Source organism: Electrona antarctica, assembly GCF_951216825.1.
Source record: "Electrona antarctica genome assembly, chromosome: 9".
NCBI classification, from domain to species: Eukaryota; Metazoa; Chordata; class Actinopteri; order Myctophiformes; family Myctophidae; genus Electrona; species Electrona antarctica.
This window is the reverse complement of record NC_136790.1, coordinates 44022955-44041680: the sequence shown is the minus strand read 5'-3', so window position 1 is coordinate 44041680 and position 18726 is coordinate 44022955. Positions and strand designations below refer to the sequence as shown.

Below are 18726 nucleotides of genomic sequence, written 5' to 3'. Positions count from 1 at the left end.
CATTTCAGGTTTTGCGGGTTTGCACGTACAGTACAGCAGTCCACTCTCAGAATTAAATTAAACAAACTTCAAATTTCACTATGTACTATTGCGCTGATTATGTAGCTAATAGCTACTAGCTATGCATGCCTCTGATAAAAGATTGGTTGGCCCTATAAGTAACTGCAAAATGACAATGCAATATTCCTAATATTCCTAATAATATATGCGTAATGCAGTACAAATATCTCACGATGACTCACAGACTTGTATGTGCTGGCCAGTGAGTCTTCTTTCAGTGGCTCCAACTTCGGACTCTGAAATGAAGAGGTGATTTTTATTTAACCAGTAAAAAACACATTGAGACAGAAATCTCTTTTACGAGTTGGGAAAGAAATTACACATCAGTGCTGCTACCACAATGCATGACATAACAAAAAACAGACCGAGTAGTCTGAGCACGGAATGTCTGTCTGTCCGTTTGAGCACGGAATGTCTGTCTGGCCGTTTGATCACGGAATGTCTGTCTGTCCGTTTGAGCACGGAATGTGCTCATCTGATTGGACATCATGTTATTGACATCATCGGACATCATCATTATGATGAAAGGCTGCGCTCACTTCAGACGAGCGTGATTTTGTTTTCCTTTATTTGTTTTAAAAAAAGATATTTCACCTTTTTGCCCAAAACAGGGATGCCAGATCTTTTTGGTCTAATATATTTCACAAGGCTGTGCTGGATGCAAATGTGCTGTGTTTTGAACTATATAGGCATATGGCAGCAGCACATCCATTCCATTATTTATCATTTTCAACCCCGTGTCCTCTACTTTCCACGAATTATGAGTAGGCCTGTGCAAAATGTCAGATGTAAAGGTTATTGTACTGTGTGGGAGAGATTTGTCAATGGATATAGCACTGCACTACATACCATTACACTAGGCGATGATTTGATTTGATATCCCCACCACCACCACCACCACACACACACACACACACACACACACACACACACACACACACACACACACACACTCTCTCTCTCTCCCTTGGGATGAGACAATAACAGGTGCAAGAGAGATTGAAAAGGGAGTGAAGCACTGGCCTTGCGTGGAGTGTGTGTTAGGAAGGGGGCTAATGTAGGAGAGAGAGAGAGAGAGAGAGAGAGAGAGAGAGAGAGAGAGAGAGAGAGAGAGAGAGAGGGGGGAGAGAGAGGGGGAGAGAGAGAGAGACTAGTGGAATGATCGAGACAAGCAGAATTGGGAAGCCAGAGAGCGTGACGGAAAAGGTGAGGGAAAGCGGAGAGAGGTGAATGAAGCTCTGCCTCCGTAAGCCTGATCCAAGCCTTACAGAATGTACCGCGGCGTTGCTCTCCATTCTGTGATTGTGCTCCTTTTTCTGTCTGTCTTTTGCTCACATGGCAGATGTTCCACCACCGGCACAAGAAGCATTCTGCCGGCCACGGTGCCATCTTTCCATTCCACATGGTTTTATATGCACCTTGTAACATTTATTCGTGTACCTTATGTATGCTGGGAATTTCTATATCGACTTGACTCCAAGTCCCAGTTGTTTTTATTCTGTGTTCTCTCTATTTTCCTATTCCAATGTTGACTTGAGACAAACTCTATGTAGGCCTACTCCTTGCTTTACACCTGTAATCTTGGGAACCTAAAGTAAAAACTGATTCTTAAAATCCATTATAACACTGACAGTCTGTGTCAGTTTGACTTAGACAATTTAACTTAGTCAATAGAATTGTTGATTGGGTTTTCTCCACTCCTGATGTGCCTCACAAGAAAAGAACCACAATCACTTCTCGCCGGGTATGACTTATTATTGACTGTATAACCAACAACATGATTATTAATCCCATTTCCTGTGATGTGAATGTTTTAGTACCTGACACTCCAGCTTGTCCAGCAGCTGCTGCAGCCTGTTGATCTGAGAGCACCAGGTCTCACCGTTCACACCTGGGTATGCACAAAGGTATTTTTATTATTATTACTATTATTACAATCTGTTACGACAAAGACCTGCAAAGACCCACAAAGACCCGCACAACGTCCGCACCTTATAGTATACATTAATAGAGACGGCACCGGATTTCTCCTCCCATCCACTTGCATTAAGTTGCTCAAAAGCGCATGAGGCGATTTCACTCCTCCTTCCGGGTAGGAACAGAGTGCATCCTGGGATTGATTGGGCCAAACACATGAACGCGCTGGCCGTTGACTATCATTGCACGCGCTCACGTATGAAACAGCATTTACGTGTCATCATGAACGTGCGCAATGATAGTCAACGGACCAGTTTGGCCCAGCGCTGCAATACCACATTCGGCCACTATGTCCATTTCGCCTCAGGGTTTCCTCCGGGTGCCGTCTCTATTATACTAAGGTCTGCACTTGCAATACGAATACTTTATTTAGGCAACGTTTCGGTCAAAGACCTTCTTCAGGCATCAGATGCCTGTGCATCTGATGCCTGTGGGGCGACTGTGGCTCAAGAGGCAGAGCAGGTCATCCAATGATCCATGGGTCGGCGGTTCGAATCCCGGCTCCTCCTGTCTACATGTCGAAGTGTCCTTGGGCAAGACACTGAACCCCAAATTGCTCCCGATGTGCTGGTTGGTACCTTGCATGGCTTCCGCCGCCATCGGTGTATGAATGTGTGTGTGAATGGGTGAATGTAATGCACAATCTATGTAAAGCGCCTTGGATAAAGGCGCTATATAAATGCACCATTTACCATTTACCATCTGATGCCTGTGCATTTTTGAGTGGTGTAAACCACTCCTACAACTGGCTTTGTTAGTCTGTCTGTCTGTGCTAAAAAAATTAGCACGGTTGCTATGGTCACCCAGTTCACACGGGTGTGATTTCATTACGTCAGACCACAGCTGATCAGTCTATATAAGACCTTACACCACTCAGTTCACACGGGTGTGATTTTTTCTGAATACATTGAGCCCTGCCTACACACCCGTCTCAGAGCATATCAGGTGTGCATAAGACTTTTGTTGCCCTTTATATATTTGAAAAATGGTTGAAAAAGGTTTGATAATTTTTATCGGCCTATAATTACATGTCCAAACAAAATACAGGTTGAAAATGGTTAAAGAAAAACACACAGTATAACCACGACTATACAGTATGACGGTCCACAACATGTGATACGATAACAGCAGAAATACCATTAACACAATCTTTCAAAATAGAAGCTCGGGGTGCCGGGAAGATATGGCCACTTTTACTCTGTAAAGCCCCCTCCCTTCCGTTCCCGACCAAAACCGTGAGACATAGTTTTGCTTGCTTAAATGGTAAATGGTGCATTTATATAGCGCCTTTATCCAAGGCGCTTTACATAGATTGTGCATTACATTCACCCATTCACACACACATGCATACACCGATTGCGGTGGAAGCCATTCAAGGTACCAACCAGCACATCGGGAGCAATTTGGGGTTCAGTGTCTTGCCCAAGGACACTTCGACATGTAGCCAGGAGGAGCCGGGATTCGAACCACCAACCCATGGATCATTGGAAGACCTGCTCTACCTCTTTAGCCACAGTCGCCCCCTCTTACCTCGCTAAGATTACGATATAAGTCGCTGATGATCGCTCGCTTCATATTTTGAACGAGAGGCATGTTGAAGTCAGAAATGAAGAGCTTAGTATATCCATCTGGTCAAAACCGCACAGAGAGCTCCTTAGATTACACACGCCGAGCCTTTCTTTCTGATCCGTATACAGGGAAGTGAACGACAATGCGTGTGCGCGAAGACTAAGGAGTTGGAGGCCAACTCCCCCTCCAAAAAAAGAAAATCATTCAGAATATTTTTCTCTCGTTTGATATCAATGAAAATGCGTTATAGGACGTGTTGATGATAAGTTATGACGTTGTACGTTCTAAATGGGTATAATATTTGTGTGTGTGTGTGTGTGTGTGTGTGTGTGTGTGTGTGTGTGTGTGTGTGTGTGTGTGTGTGTGTGTGTGTGTGTGTGTGTGTGTGTGTGTGTGTTACCTGTCGTCAGTGCGCCTGAGCAGGGATCTGATGGCGACAGACAGGCCCTGTGGGCCTTGCGGCCACAGGGCTTGTCGTTCCTTTGTAGTGCTGTCAGCTCGGGTGCCTCCACCTCTCTCCTGCTATGCCGCAGAGTGGCAGCGGTGGCAGTTTGAGGCCCGGAGAGATGAGTAAATGTCAAGAGAAAAAAAGAGAGAGGGGGGGGGGGATGACACAGGACACAGGCAGTATTAAGTAGTAAGGCAATGGAAATGTGGAATCAAATCGAGTTGTGAAGGAAGGAAGGCAAGGCATGGAGAGAGACAGACAGAAAGAGATGAACAGAGGAGGAAGGGCCCTATTTTGAAGCACAGTCGACAGCGTGGCAGGCGAACATGATGACGGAGATTTCTGGATAGGAGAATACAGGTCTGTAGTAGCCAGTGGTGGAAAAGGTACTCACATTTTTGTAAAAGTATCAAAATGTCCCATTTAAAGTTTTCAAAGTATAAAACAATCTTTTGAAAATAGCAGATCTGCAAGCTCATGACCGGAATCTGTATAGGCCAAAATATCTGCCAGGCAAGACATCTATGTAATACATCCAAATCTACAAATAAATGCAGTGAAGTAAAAGTACAATGTTTGGATCCGAGATGTGAAGTAAAACTATTAGAACTCAAGTAAAGTGTCACACCCCCCCGCTCCTCTGTCATTGTATTTGAACCGTGACTATATGGCTCCAAACCCTGAACTATTATGTGGCATGGCCATTTTCTGGTTAGTTCTGGTTCATTCTCCCAATGTATGAATGAATGAACCATTGTAAGTGCTTTGAGTAAGCACGTAGTGCATAGAAAAGCGCTATAAAAATGCAATTCATTATTATTATTATTATGTAATGCCTTGAATGTTAAGAAAGGAAGCGCTTGTTATCAGTGTTGCCTTTGAACACTTATTTCAGTCCTTATTAGCTTTTGGACTTGTGGTGTTTGGTTTTGGTTTACTGTCTACTCTGTTGTTGTTTTGGTTGTGTCTTATTTTGTAGTTTTGTTCTGTGCCTTCCTGCCTCCACTTGTTAGTGTTTCCTTTTCTGTCTTACCTACCTGATTATTGTATCTAGTCACCTGTGTTCTGTTTGCCTGTTAGCCTATCCTGTGTTTGATTGTATTTTGAGTTCACCTGTGTCCTGTTACCCCTGTCTATTTAAGCCCTTTGTTTGCAGTGTGGTCTTGTTGGTCCGTAGACCCAGGGCCGCTTTAAGGGTAGTGCGAATGGTGCGGTCGCACAGGGCCTCGCGCATGCGAGGCCTCGCACTAGGCAGAGTTTATTTTTATTTTTATTAAGAAACAATAATCGCATCGCAGCCCGTTCCTTCGCAGTTGCTGCGGTCGGCTTGGAGCCGCCCCCCAGGGGGGCCTCCGACGGCCGCGCGTCGCCTCCTCCTCCCAAACGGCGTCACTTATTCGTCCTCCCGTTAAGGTAGGAGGAAAACCAGGACAGGGCCGTGCCAGACAGGCCTATCCAGTGCTCCAGACGCTGTATTAAAATTGAATGGTCAATCGTGTCAAATGCAGCCGTTAGATCTAGAAGTAAAAGAACGGAAACATGTTTCTTGTCAGCAGACACCCTAAGATCATTAATTACTTTTACAAGTGCTGTTTCTGTGCTGTGGCCTTTCCTAAAGCCAGATTGGAATTTGTTATGCACATTGTTGTTCTGTAGAAACACATCCAATTGATGAAAGATGCATTTTTCTAAATCAAGATTGTGTTTCTTGAGTAAGGGCCTAACTACAGCCGTCTTCAGTGAGTCTGGAAAGACGCCTGATTGTAGAGAGCTGTTTACAATTTTTAGGATATCTCCAATCACACTGTCTAAAACCTCTTTGAGAAAGGTGGTGGGAATTGTGTCCAATGAACAGGAGGATGATGTCATCTGAGATATGGTTTTTCGGAGTTCGTCTTCATCAATTGTGCAGAAAGACAATAGGCTCCCCCTGGAGAGATCAACCCTGGCACCATTAGCTGCTGTTTGAGGGCTTGAGCTAGCAGCAGCACCATTCATAATATCAGCTCTAATGTTACAAATTTTGTTATCAAAAAAGCATGCAAACTCATTACACTTAGCTTTAGAAGCCGGGAACGACTGCTTGTAGGACTGGGGGGGGGTTAAAAGTCGTTCAATGGTAGAGAATAAGACTCTGGCATTTTTCTTGTTCTCATTAATAATGCCAGAGAAATAAGCCTGCCTTGCCAGACGCAGGGCTTTGTTATAGGCGACTGTTGACTTTTTAAGAATCTCTAGGTGGATGGTGAGTTTGTTTTTTCTCCAAGCTCGCTCAGCTCTACGACAATCTTGCTTCAGTGAACGTGTATGCTCATTTATCCAGGGTGTTACTCTGGTGTTCTGTTTCTTTTTAGTTTTCATAGGAGCCACTATGTCAAGAGCTGACTCTAGTTTAAGATTAAACATTTGGACCATATCATTCACTGGGGGAGTATCGGACAGGGTGACGAGAGAACTCGTTGGTTGCAGATGAGCTAAAAAAAACGCTTTTTTATAGTATATTCAGTGATGTTTTTCTCTAGATCAGAGACAGTCATATTAAAACACAGCAAATAGTGGTCTGATAGCTCAGGCATTTCAATAGTCCTTTCAACAGTGATGTTCAGACCTCTAGAAATCACCAGGTCCAGAGTGTGCCCCTGTTTATGTGTAGGCCCAACAACATGTTATAATAACTCTAAGAAACCCAGAGCCACCGCATTTGAAGCATCGTTCAGGTGAAGATTAAGACCACCTGAGATAAGAGTTCTGTCATAGTTAGTGGAACAGATAGATAAAAGTTCTGATATTTCTGTTAGAAATACAGCTTTGCTGCACTTTGGAGGACGATAAATGCTGATCATTGGGATAGAGGACTGACCCTGCAGTATTGTGGCCTGGTATTCAAAGGATGAAAAGCTGCCGAGAGTCAGAGCCTTGATTAGCCTCGCAAACAGAGTGGATGAAACTGTAGTTTGCGGGACAGGCTGGCGCTAGGAGAACAGCTCCATCCGAGCCAAGCCATGTCTCTGTTAGAAAGATAATATCTAGCTTCTCTTTACATATGATATAATTTACAGAGGAGGACTTATTTGTTAATGACCTGATGTTAAACAAGGCAAGGTTTAGCTTGTTATCCGATTTTTGGGGACTGTGATGCCTGTGAGGTACATTAACCAAGCAGCATTCTCTCTTCAGGCTACTCCTTGTCTTGGACAATCTATTTGAAATAACAGTGGAAATGTTGTGAACCTCAACCTGTACGGTGATTGAAACACCAGGCTTTCTAGAAGCAAGGGGTCCATACATGTTTGTTGCTACGCATAATGGACCCTGTTCATATCAGTGATCAAATGTATTTTCTAGGCTATATGGGCGTGGCATATAATCACGTGGGATTAACTCTGGCCATGGTACCTCTCCCCATGATAGCATTTTTGGGGCTGTGGGGCTGGCCGTCTGGTAAGGGGGGTCAGCCTTACTCCAACGTTTATCAGGTCCATCATGCCCGGAGTGAATTTGAGGAGATGTATTGGTGAAGGAGTTTGAAATTCCTCCATTCGACTGTCATTGATGGACCTCTCGGCGGCCTCAGTATCTTTTTCTCGTTTTTCTCCACCAGGGGGCGCTGTGACTTCACGCTCTGTGCGTTTTTTTCCACCAGGGCCACTGTGACTTAACGCTCAGTGCGTTTTTCTCCACCAGGGGGCGCTGTGACTTCACGCTCTGTGCGTTTTTCTCCACCAGGGGGCGCTGTGACTTTACGCTCTGTGCGTTTTTCTCCACCAGGGGGGCGCTGTGACTTTACGCTCTGTGCGTTTTTCTCCACTAGGGGGCGCTGTGACTTCACGCTCTGTGCGTTTTTTTCCACCAGGGGCGCTGTGACTTAACGCTCAGTGCGTTTTTCTCCACCAGGGGGCGCTGTGACTTCACGCTCTGTGCGTTTTTCTCCACCAGGGGGCGCTGTGACTTCACGCTCTGTGAGTTTTTCAGGGGGCCATGCATCACCAGGGGACCATGCATCACGCTCTATGAAGTCACAGCAGATGCACAGATACCAGGGGGGATGCACTATGTGGGTTCCTCTTCTCCATCAGAGGAGGACCACTCTTCTGCATCAGTCCAGAACACATCAGCAGGAGCTGTGTGTTCACTTGATTTTACTTCTCCACCAGGAGGAGCTGTGGGTTCACTATCTGTGATATTCCTTGTTTTGAGAACATCCTTGGCGAGGGGGAGAAGCTTGGCACCCGCCGCCACAATATTATCTGTTTTGGCTAGGGCGCTATCTCTTGACTCTATGTTGTGGAACAAGTTGCTGAAGAATAATTTAACCCCCAGCTTGTTTAGGTGTATTCCGTCTACAAAGAGGTGCCTTCGGTCAAAGAAAAAATTGAAATTGTCAATGAAATTGAATGATTCTTCTGTGCATGCCGTTGAGAGCCATTTGCTGAGTGCATACAGTCTGCTAAAACGCTCACAACCCGTCATCGGAGGTAGTGGCCCGCTGATCCACACGTCTAAATCTAGGGAGCTGAGGGTGTGGAATAGGGCTCTGAAATCGTTTTTTAGGATTTCTGACTGTTGTTTTTCTGTATCACGTGTACCGATGTGCAGTATCAGTGTTTTCACCATAGGGTGTGCAGCAACAACATCAGAGATTCTGTCATTCAAATCAGAGACTGTGTCTTTGGGAAAGCATAGAACTTTTGCTTTTCTCTTTTTGTTACTTTTAACATATTTCACAGCCTGATCACCAACAATCAGGAATTCATTCATTTGGTCTCCATTAGCTCGCCTTTAATTTTCTGTGTTGTTGGTTCTTACCCTGCTCGGTGTGGCGATATCTCTGTCATCCATCTGGAGCAGTGGGCTGAATCTGTTAGCCACCTGCACATTCTCCATTTGGGGAGATATGATTTTTGATCTGCCTTTCACAGTTTTCCATTTTTGAAGGGGGGTGGACGAGGCTCTGAGTCGGGCTGGGAGCGTAGGCCAGCTGGTCTTATCGGGGCTCCGAGCTCTTCCAGTTAGTCGTCCTTTCAAGTCCTGTAAGCCGTTCTCTCTGTTTGTAATCACAGTGGATATAACGGGGGGGAAAACACCCCCAGTTTTTCGTCCTTTCATGTCCTTTGGCCTTGCGCCGAGAGAACTCCAGGCGAATGTCTTATCCTGCGCGCGGTTCTCCTGATTCCCATGTTGTTGTTTTACTTCCAAATTAACTTTTAAATAGTGTAATTCCGCTTCCAGCACTGCAATCTTTTGAAGCAGTTTTTGAAAGTCCTTTGAAGAAATGACAGGGAGCATCGCGGTGCTGGCTATTTGCCAAGTATCCAGTGCTAGTTAGCTATAGCTATGTGCCACGTACCCAGTCACTGGAGGTAAAAAAAAGAGTATTTTGCAGTATGGCAAAAGCTTCGATCTATAGAAGAAATACAGTCCCATCGGTTTACAAGTATCGAGGATCCACTTGTAGTTTCTCAAAGAAAAATAAAACATTGATATCAGTTGAAGAATGCAAGCATAGGCGAGAGCAGCGGAGCGAAGCGTCCTCAGTGTACGAGAGCAAGCAAGCAAGCAAGCCTAAGGCTGAGCTCACACGGTTAATGCAGTGATTTGTGTTGTGAGTGTCATGGCCGCCCCCCAATGTATTTCCAATGGAGGTCACATGGTCTGTTGTATGGCTTTCAGCTGTGTTTCGACTGCGCCCCTCCCCCTCACATTAACCACATTAACCATGTGAGCTCAGCCTTAGGCTGAGCTCACACGGTTAATGCAATGCTCTATGCTCGTTGGGTAGTGTCATGGCCGCCCCAATGCATTTCCAATGGGAGTCACATGGTTTGACACAACATTGTGTTGTATGAGGGGGAGGGGCGCAGTCGAAACACAGCTGAAAGCCATACAACAGACCATGTGACCTCCATTGGAAATGCATTGGGGGCGGCCATGACACTCACAACAAAAATCACTGCATTAACTGCATTGAGCTCAAACTCATTCCTGACATAAAGTACAAATACCTCACAATTGTACTAAAGTATAGACTTCTAAAGTACTTAAGTAAATGTACTTAGTTACTTGCCACCACTGCCTGTAGTGCAGTATCAAGAGGGTTTTGACTAAGCTGAATGCAATTTGCAATAAGTGAATGTGTTATAGGTGGATTGAGTCATACAAGCGCTGCAATGTTTGCTACTCTTTTGCATCGCTCTTGTACGACTGTAGGTATTGAAGGCAATTCATTTACGAAAAATGCCTATACAAAGTTGAAACATGGAGGTAAAAGGTTTCTGCCTGGCAGAGACAAAATGTAATTTCTCCCAAGAGCAAAGTGATGGTGACCTTGTGTGGGAGCCGAGGTGGGAGGTGCAGAGTCACCAACAGTGAATCAGCACCTCAGGCAGATGGCCACGCAAGACTAAAATCAGAAGCCCAAAGTCACCATGACATAAACTGTGTGGACGGACGTCTTAATAAAGTCAAACGTACCGAAAGCGGCCCCGGAGTTCCAGGCAGCAGTAATTATTTATGTATTATGTAATATTATATTGTATTATGTATTTATGTAACTACAAAATAATTTTTTCAAGTATTATCTACTTGAAAAACATCCTGACAATGTATATCTGTGCTGTGCATACTTGTCCGTGTTGTGTAGAGTCAGTGAAACAGAATAGCTAGTTGTCAGTGAAATAGAAAGCGGACTTGTACGTGTGACTTTGAAGACGTCTTATCTGGGTGTGCCACCTAGGTAGGGGTGCAACAGTTAATCGATTTTTAAGCTATTATGTACAATAACTAACAATGGCTATGTTCACTATTTCTTTCACTATATTTATGTTATTAATTATTATAATATAGGGCTCATAACTGGTGAATTCAGAGTATTCGACATAGCTGGTTATTAAAATGAATTGAAAACGTTCATGTTAATTCGATCAACCCGGTCTCACCCAAACACGGTGAAAAGCACGGATTGGCATTTCTGTACATACAAACCTGGGCCGTCTCTACTGAACTTGAGCCACAAGACACCACAGAGCGTGCTAAAGCGTGCAAGTTGCCGTACCGAACGTTGAGAAGGTCGGCAGAGCCGACTCAACCCCGTCCGAGTTGAAACCCAATAGCACAGAATCGTAAATAATGTCAAACCCGACTTCACCCAAATAACACGGTGAAGTAGCACGGATTGGCAATTCCGTACTTACGATACTAGTGAAAGCCACACCTTTGTCACGGTCAAAACAGTATAGTAGTATTGTAAGAGCCACTTTATGAGGCTATGTCATGATGACCTTGATTGCTTGATTATGCCAATTCTATGCAGCAGTGTTTGATCTCATGATAATTATGTGCAGCAGTGTACTGCTATAACTGCCTTGTGTTAGATTGGACAGTTCTTGATTGAATGTTTGTGATTGGTGCTCTTTTTCTTTGATGTCTAAATATCTCTCCTGTTCATTTTGAGCTTGTCAGAAGCAGTGCAGTTGAAGCAGAGGGATATTTGTTCTAACACACCTTGTAACCTCACTACGACATTTTGTATCACCTGTATTTTTTCCCTTTACATCAAGTAAAGCGTCAAACCTGATACTATACGTGCGTCGGATTATTTGTGCTCACAGTTTTTGAAGGTAATATATTTTGAAAAGTGAACAGAAAATATACGGCCTCTATAAGTATAATTATGTACAGATTGTGGGGATTTCTAGGCGTGTACGGAATTGCCAATCCGTGCTATTTTTCACAGTGTTTGGGTGAGATCGGGCTGATTCGATAGTTACAGCCCTGCCCCTAGTGCCTCCACCAACTAAATTGATGAAAATAGCAATGGACAAAAGCACACGCCTCGATATATGCCTGCAGTAGACCTGGTCCAAGCAGGCGGGCAGCGGAAGGATGGATGGATGCTGGGCACTGAAATTGCAGTTCGCTGCTGGTTTGCAAACACACCCCACCACTGACTGCACCTCTCCTCCCACACCAGTACACGGCGGGTAGCCCAAAAAATGTCAAGCACACACAAGCCGGGGGAAAGACACACCACTGTAATTTGGGAAATTGTCAATTTGGCCGTCCACTAGCTGCATGCCATACTTATGTGCAGCAATGTGTGTGCCTTCCCAAAAATAGGACCCAAAAAGACGGATGGGAGGAGGAAAATTGGCAGATTGACTGAGGGAGAGCAGATGGAGGGACAAACCGTGGCGTCCAGCTGGCTACACGGTGTATCCGAGTATATATATAATTGTTTCTACAAACCATGCATAGTTAATGACTTGGGATTTGAGTTAATGGGACTGTGCTGAACTTGAACTTGAATTTGTTTATCACTGCACATTTGCACACTACACATAAACCCATTAAAATCATTTTAGATTTTCGCTTTGGCTATTCAAAAATAGCAGATACACAAGCTTGTACATCTGCTATTTATGATATTTGCCCAGACGGATTTACTAGCACGTGCAAGGAGAGCTGCTGAGAGATTATTGGGCACAGAGTGAGGAGGGGACGTGTGTGTCATGATAAAATGACAGGTGGTGCAAAACAACAGTGGTGAGGAATAGGATCCATCATTCTGATATTGTGTCCCTGTGCCCCTTCCCCTGTGAGGTCCTGTGTCTCACAGACATTTATATATTTTTCTATCAAAAAGTAAATACTGATAAGGCACTACATTTCATATAGATGCCTTATCATCAGACCACATCACGTTGACATGTGGTGTGAACGTGCCAGGCGTTAAACCTTTGGCTGCATGTAGTTTGCCTCACAGTGTGGAGGGGGATGGAACGCTTAGAAGGTTTACTGTGGCATCTCCTTACAAAAAAATCTGACCGGTTTGAAGTGAGTGGTGCTGTACTGTACTGTACTGTACTGTACTGTACTGTACTGTACTGTACTGTACTGTACTGTACTGTACTGTACTGTACCAAGCCATCCTCCCTGGCCTGTGCGTGTCTGTGTCTGTGTGTTAGGCTGTGCAACAGTGACACTTGGTGGTGAACAAACACTATAACGCTATTTCCGTGCTCGGACACAGGGACACAGGGACAGACCCGCAGGGACACAGGGACACAGGGACAGACCCGCAGGGACACAGGGACACAGCCACACACATAGCTGTCTAGGAGTGGTTTCGCCACTCAAAAAAATATACCTGTTCTATACGTGGATTTAGATAAATGGACCTGCGGGAGCAATTCAGTCGCCAGAAGCAGCACAGCAGTTAACAGTTTAAAGGCCCATGACGTAAATCACCATCAAGTTCAAGGTCACGGTCATGTGCCCTAGACGGAGATTGATTAATCTCCGTCAAATTAGTGATATGAAAACGGATCGCATCGCTCCACAGCCTAGATGCGCTTGTTGCGCAATCCTCGTGTTGCACAACAGTGACACGTCATCGAAAATGTTCCCTGCCTGTTTAGCCGACGACAACGGAAATCTTAAAACGTTAATAACTCGCAATCTAAATCATCCCGCCTAATTATTAAAAAAAAGATCCTGTGTTTGACGGCCCTCCGCGGTCCAGGCGGTCGCTAGTCGCGATAGATTTATTCTTACCTCCCGTTGTTGTCGATCGACTCTATAGTGGCGTGGCTAATTACACACACATTCACAACAACATCCGGTCCGTCGGTAAAAGTTGTCCGGGCTATAAACGATGGGCACATTTTATTAATGGATTAAATAGGCCCGGGCCCTTAAGGTGTTAATGTGTGTCCAAACAACAAGCTGTGGGTGACTACTACACTACATGTAGCCAGGTAATGATAACTAGAAAAACTGTTTTTGTTTAAATAGCCTGCAGGAAAGAAAGCAGGTACAGGAGCTAGGACTTGCATGGGCTGGCATAAACACAAACACCAACAACAACATCAAATACCCCCCTGTCCTGAGAGCTTGCAGCCTCTCTTCAGCCAACAATCTGAACACATTTTTCACTGCTTCAAGACAGGGGTCGGCGATAAACATTGCTGTTTTGGCAAGAGACTGCTATCATAATTGCCCGGGATGGAAAGCACACACAGGCTCGCTCATCATTATCGAGGAAGAGTTGTTGGTGCAAGTGTGTGTTTGAGAGCAGAACACTAACACATGAAAGAGCCCGGGGCAGGGCCCACGGCGATGACATCGATGTCAGCAGTGGTGGAAAAATTGTTCTACGTAAGTAAAAGTCTCAAAACTGCAATGTAGAACTACTCCGTTACAAGTAAAAGTCCGGGATTCAAAATGTACTTGAAAAAGTACAAAAGTATTGACATAAAAGTCAATATATATTGTACCAAAAGTAGAAAGTACTCATTGTGCAGAATGTCTCATTTCAAGTTTTCAAATGTATACCAATATTTTGAAAATTGCATCTACAGTACAAGCTCTGCGACGCATTGTGAACTTGTAGATCGGCTATTTTCAAATGTACATACAGTTGGGTGCCACCGATATTGTCCCTTATCATTTGACCCATTTAGGCCTGACCTCAACATTTTAAAAAATCCTTCTAAATCCTCCAGTTTTCTGAAATAAATATTTTCACGATTTTTCAAAAATAGCAGATCTACAAGCTCGTAGCGCGCCACTCGGTGGCGCGCTATGAGCTTGTAGATCTGCTATTTTTCAATAGCTAAATTATAACAATGTTTAAAACACCAAAAGGGGTTCCCGCCCAAAATGGGTTAACTGTCCTTTTGCGCAGATCACGCAAACCTCAGCAAAAAGAAAAGGACAATATCGATGGCCTCCAACTGTAGGGCTGAAGTGGTTATAGGCCTACTGTGTGTTTTGTAATAATAATCAAAGTAACTAGCAACTAAAGTTTTCAAATAAATGTAGTGGAGTAAAAGTACGATATTTTCCTCTGAGATGTACTGTGGTGGAGTAGAAGTAAAAGTATTGGAAATTGGAAATACTCAAGTAAAGTACAAATACCTCAGAATTGTACTTAAGTACAGTACTTGAGTACAGTACTTAGTTACTTTACACCACTGGATATCAGGGTGTTGAAACACTGATCGGCCCAACTTAGTAGGATTAGTTGAATCCCTCTTTCAATGCTTACTGGATACCCAGGTGGTCCCATCACTATGGAAGACAATCAAACATGGTCCACCTTCCCAACGTCGCCCCATCCATCTTCTCCTAATGACTATAGGCCTGCAATTTCAGCCCCATTTGGTACTATACAGCTAAATCACTTCAGAGGATTACCAAAACCCACTTTATCAACTCATGTAGCAGATCCTGGAAACCACCCACTCATGATTTGCTTATCGCTCTGCAAGAGGGACAGACAATGCCACTGCGACACTTTTAAACAGTCTGCGTAATGCATCTGGAGGGTTGCACAAGGCCTCGTTGCATGTTTGTCTTGTGCAGCAGGCTGACAGAGCAGTTTAAACTGTAATGAAAACTAATTACATGGATTTTTGGATTTCCTCTTGGGCAGATCTCAAAGGGTAAGAGTATAGGCAACACCATGTCAGAGGTACAGTTGGGTGCCACCGATATTGTCCCTTATCATTTGACCCATTTAGGCCTGACCTCAAAATTTAAAAAAATCCTTCTAAATCCTCCAGTTTTCTGAAATAAATATTTTCACAATTTTTCAAAAATAGCAGACCTACAAGCTCGTAGCGCGCCACTCGGTGGCGCGCTATGAGCTTGTAGATCTGCTATTTTCCAATAGCTAAATTATAACAGTTTAAAACACCAAAAGGGGTTCCCGCCCAAAATGGGTTAACTGTCCTTTTGCGCAGATCACGCAAACCTCAGCAAAAAGAAAAGGACAATATCGATGGCCTCCAACTGTATGTCTGGCATCTCTTGGTATACCATAACACAGTTTGTGTGCTGTCGCCTGTGCAATAAATTAGATCGGCTATTTTAACTATAAAATAGTGCTTTAGTGATTCATTCGTAATCCCTTTCTGGTAAGTTTGGGTCTCCCGGGGAGACGTCAAATCTGTCTTTTGGGTTTTCCTCTGAAAAAGTTTGGGAATGAACACAGAAGATAATGCCAAATTAAAAAACTAATGAGCGGAAAACTAATTTATTCTTATGGCCGATTAACTCAATTAATTAATGTGGTAGGCATGGAGAGTCTGGGGAATTACATGGACTGTCACTGGGGAGGGGGGGGTGTGAAATACATTGATTCAGAGGTGATAATATGCAGTACACTCACTATTTGTATTATTACAAGTGTGTTCGTTCAAAATGTATATATACGCTTTGTGTGTGTGTGTGTGTGTGTGCGTGTGCGTGCGTGTGCGCGCGCGTGTGTGTATGTGTGTGTGTGTGTGTGTGTGTGTGTGTGTGTGTGTGTGTGTGTGTGTGTGTGTGTGTGTGTGTGTGTGTGTGTGTATGTGTGTGTGCGCGTGTGCGTGTGTGTGTGTGTGTGTGTGTGTGTGTGTGTGTGTGTGCGTGTGTGTGTGTGTGTGTGTGTGTGTGTGTGTGCGTGCGTGTGTGTGTGTGTGTGTGTGCGTTCAGCCTCCTGCTGACAGTCCACAGGGAGTGTATTACTTGGGAGGTACTCATGCTGAGACATGCCTGGTGCCAAAAGGCCACTGTGGCATAAACCATAGCCTACTGCAGGCGAGGACCCAACCCCTGCACACACACACACGCACGCACACACACACACACGCACGCACGCACAGTAACCCTAGCATGATGATGATGTACGATGATAAGAGCGCCCCTCACTTCACACGGGTGTGATTGTTTGAGGGGCTCCTATATTCAGCTATTAGTGTAGATTTTCGTCTTACACAAACATTAAATCCCCATCGACAATGAATGGAGAATTTACGTCATATGTGTCTGAGTAAATAGACATAGTGTCTATTTTACGTCATGATGATGTACGATGATAGCAGCGCCCCTCACTTCACACGGGTGTGATTGTGTTGCGTATAGCTTTTTTCTTTTTGGGCTTGACCCCGTCTTGTTTATAAATATAGCTTGCAGCTATATTTTTGAGGGCCTATGTCCAGCTTTGAGTGTTTGTCGTAAACACAAACATTGCGTGAACACAAACATTGTGTTCCCTAATTCCCTAATTTGAAAATTTCTATAACGCTTGAATAGTTTGGTCTTAAACGATTGTAAGACATAGATTGGTTACGTAACCAACAACAGCCAATTAGCTACTACAAACGTTATGCAAAGCTCGGCCAATCACAGCGGAAGTTAGGTAGGTTACTCCGGAAGAAGAACAATAAAGTGTGACAATAACTATAGTCTGGTTGCCCTTAACTAATGACTAATTAAGTCTGACAGTGAAAACATGGAGGCTTGTGCTTTGTACAGTATAGGCCCATTTATGTATTTATTTTCATTCTCAGAGTTAAATGAACACACAGGACCTTACAGTGTTCTCTGTCAAATAACGTCTTCATTTCTTCTCATTCCTCTTTCTTACTCATTCTCATTACGATCCATTTCTATTTTCTCTGATGTTATTAACTTCCATTCTCTCTCTCTCTCTCTCTCTCTCTCTCTCTCTCTCGCTCCAACTCTCCATTGAATTGTCTCTTTCAGACTCATACCGACCTCTCTTTAATTGGCTCGGTTGTGAAGGGCTTTGTAGCATACCAATGAAAAGAGCTATCATTTAAGTTGACCGATGTTATACTCTTTCCTCTCGCACGCACGCACGCACGCACGCACGCACGCACGCACGCACGCACGCACGCACGCACGCACGCACACAGACCTGTCTCCTTTTCGCTCTCCCTGCGCTGTGGGAGAGCAAATTATACAGTATAAACTAAAGAGTTGTTTAAGAGCTTTATTCTCTCTTACGCTGCGCCGCTTTTCTTTTGAATGTTCTTACTACCACTATTTGTTATAGTAACACAGCAGACCGAGTCATAGTCTCTGTTTCTATGCCTTCGTTACCTGTGGATCCGTCTCTCTCTCTCTCGGTCTCCATCTGGCCCCTCTCTGCCTCCCCCGGTCCCCTCTCAATAATTCACCGTGGCAATAATCTCTCTATTATCTCCAATAATAGCAGGGTGGGTCCCAGAGGGAGCGAGACAGAGGATAACTCTGCTGAGCTGCGACGCATCATGCCACACTTACTCAACAATCCAAACTCCATGCTCCGTGGCTTAGCAGGGAAGGACATACAGTTGGGTGCCACCGATATTGTCCATTATCATTTGACCCATTTAGGCCTGACCTCAACATTTAAAAAAATCCTTCTAAATCCTCCAGTTTTCTGAAATAAATATTTTCACGATTTTTCAAAAATAGCAGACCTACAAGCTCGTAGCGCGCCACTCAGTGGCGCGCTATGAGCTTGTAGATCTGCTATTTTTCAATAGCTAAATTATAACATAATGTTTAAAACACCAAAAGGGGTTCCCGCCCAAAATGGGTTAACTGTCCTTTTGCGCAGATAACGCAAACCTCAGCAAAAAGAAAAGGACAATATCGATGACCTCCAACTGTACAGCGTCTTACACAAACATTAAATTCCCATTTACAATGAACAGATAATTTACGTCCTATGTGGACGAGCAAATCGGCTATTTTTGTCCTAAGATTGACAATGACAATGAATGGATGATGTACGGTGATAAGAGCGTCCCTCACTTCACACAGGTGTGATTTTTACATAATATTTGACGCCAACCAATCCTACTATGAACGTGTTATAGGAGGTTATAGTCGCGTAT

At 44.1% G+C, this 18726-nt stretch overlaps 1 protein-coding gene across 1 annotated transcript in view; it reads right to left on the bottom strand.

The window, feature by feature from the left end:
- necab3 (N-terminal EF-hand calcium binding protein 3) overlaps window positions 1-18726 on the bottom strand; it is a gene marked incomplete at its 5' end in the record, with an annotated part of 84085 nt that overhangs the window by 20180 nt on the left and 45179 nt on the right. The window contains 3 exons of the mRNA XM_079510417.1: window positions 243-296; window positions 1881-1951; window positions 4007-4125. Coding sequence (XP_079366543.1) covers window positions 243-296; window positions 1881-1951; window positions 4007-4125 — 244 coding nt within the window. The remainder of the gene's footprint in view (window positions 1-242; window positions 297-1880; window positions 1952-4006; window positions 4126-18726) is intronic.